This window comes from Triticum dicoccoides, chromosome 4A (genome assembly GCF_002162155.2).
Source record: "Triticum dicoccoides isolate Atlit2015 ecotype Zavitan chromosome 4A, WEW_v2.0, whole genome shotgun sequence".
Taxonomy (NCBI): Eukaryota; Viridiplantae; Streptophyta; class Magnoliopsida; order Poales; family Poaceae; genus Triticum; species Triticum dicoccoides.
Genome location: NC_041386.1, coordinates 580,408,695 through 580,410,877, shown reverse-complemented (window position 1 = coordinate 580,410,877; position 2,183 = coordinate 580,408,695). Strand labels below are relative to the sequence as shown.

The following is a 2,183-nucleotide window of genomic DNA, read 5'->3' as shown; positions in this document are numbered from 1 at the left end:
TCTGCCATTTTCTTCTTCCCCTTCCTCTTCCATCTTATTCCCCCTTCCCCGGATCCCCTTGTTTCTCTTCTTTACTTCCCCAGGCAGCCCCTTCTAAGTTCCTCCTCTTCCCCTGTTCCTATTCTTCCCCTGCTCTCCATGCACATGAATTTACTAACCACAGATTCATCTTTTGCAGGTCCTTTGCAGGGTGTGCAAACATTATTTGGTGCCGTTGTAAATTTTTAGAATATTTGTAATTTTATATTGATATATGATCATTCAATTATACTCACACATTGTATAGATTTTGATTTGATGCATAAAGCACAAAGAATAAGCAATTCCATAGTTTGTCATCCGAACATGATTTGGTATTGAGAACTCATTGAGATTCCAAGGCCCAATTCCATGAGCATCCAAACATGTGAATTTGTATTCATGTCCATTACAGTTTCCTCCCTGAATTGAAATTGAAACCAATTCAATACGAAGGTCTTCAATACAGACATCCGAACACAGCGCTACATTTTAAAGGTTTAGACTCTACATATTACAGTTACTGAAAGCATATCATATTTGCAGCGCAATTATGCAGATTTTACTTTAGAGATACATAATGTGGTCGACTTTGGCCAAAAAAATAGGCCCAATGAACTACTTCAGGCGAAGGAATCAGCAGCCTGACCAATAGACAGTAGAATATGAAATGCTAGGACCGTTTTAAATAGGACAAAGAAGGTCGGCATTTCAGGCTTTGAGTTGGTCTAGGTGAGAAAATATTCTGAAAACTATGAAACTATGGTGTTATCAACATAATCAATCCAAGTGTTTGTTGAAGTACTTGATAATTAAGTTTCCCTTCATTTTATCAAACAGGACACAAGCGTCTGTGCCACAATGATTTCACAACAGCATCACCAAACTGAATTTATTGAGTTTTAAAGCACAAGCCATGAGTCACCATAAGCCTTAGGTTGAAAAAACTAATACACCTTTAGTTTGGTATAAGATGATGACTAAGGAAGTTCAAGAAAATTGTTTTGCTTCCATAAATTCCTATGATAAAATAAGTTATAATCTGGCAATCTACTGATGTTCAAATACCACCTCTGTAAGAAATGTCACTTCAGAGTAGAGTAATTGGCATACCAGTAAACAAAATTTAAAGCAAAATGTGGTTAGAAAATTACCCAAAACATCTCCACTAGTTCTTTTTTCCTGAGCAGCACCCTCAATTCTTTTGAGGAGATTTAAATCAACCTAGCGGGCAAGAAATTACGAGTATCTAACAGGGGGGTAAGTATGTTTCTACAAGAGTCTGCTTATGAAAAAGAGAGAGTGGAAGCTCAGCGTGCAACACAACATGTTAGCATCAACAGCTGACGGTCGCAACTCCCAATGCTTGCCACATTAGCATCTCATCGACAAATAACGGGGAAGATTGTCTGAACAGTCACCAACGAGCACCGGTGAAGTTCACCCCCTACCAAAAATGTGCTTCAGAAACCAGCAGTAGATGCCTAATTAGTCTGTCCTATAAATAGTTTGTAATCTTCCCTTAACTTACAATCATAACTCCCAGGATTACATCTAGCAACTCATAATTGGCATGGTAAAACTAACGATCTAAATTTACTATTAACTCATTATTATTATGTCACCTACTGCCTATGGAATCTAGCATCTTATAGTATAAACCACACCGCGAGCCACGATGCGTGCTGAAACTACTGAGCTGCCTATTTCTAGTGTAGATTGTTAAGTACTAACTGCGATAAATAACACCGTAATAGTTGTATCTAAGACAAGAATTTTGGGACGGAGGGAGTACCAACATCCATGTGCTTGCAGGGCAATGTTTTCCTTTTTGGCGTCAGCCATTAAAAGTTTGGCAAGTCATCCATGAAGCTGCCCTATGCGCGGCAGAGGCATTACAGTCATTCAAACAACATAGAAACAATTCGGCAGATACAATGACTCCCTGCTGAGTAAATTCCATCAGCACGGCCCACTGGTACCAGCAACACGAATCCAATCCCCGTAAATAAACAATACCGAATCAGTGCTAGCGCGATCGAATCATCACCCACGTTATGCTAATATAAGTCGTTCCCTACCTGATCCAATCCGGGTTAGAACTTAGAACGTATTACCAGACAAACACGAAGGGGTGGGGGGCGAGAGCTTACGCGTCGGCGATG

The 2,183-nt window shown here is 39.7% G+C and overlaps 1 protein-coding gene across 1 annotated transcript in view; it reads right to left on the bottom strand.

Moving 5' to 3' along the window:
* LOC119283692 (outer envelope protein 64, chloroplastic) overlaps positions 1 to 2,183 on the bottom strand; it is a 10,305-nt gene that overhangs the window by 7,574 nt on the left and 548 nt on the right. Inside the window, exon 2 of the mRNA XM_037563132.1 lies at positions 2,172 to 2,181. Coding sequence (XP_037419029.1) covers positions 2,172 to 2,181 — 10 coding nt within the window. The remainder of the gene's footprint in view (positions 1 to 2,171; positions 2,182 to 2,183) is intronic.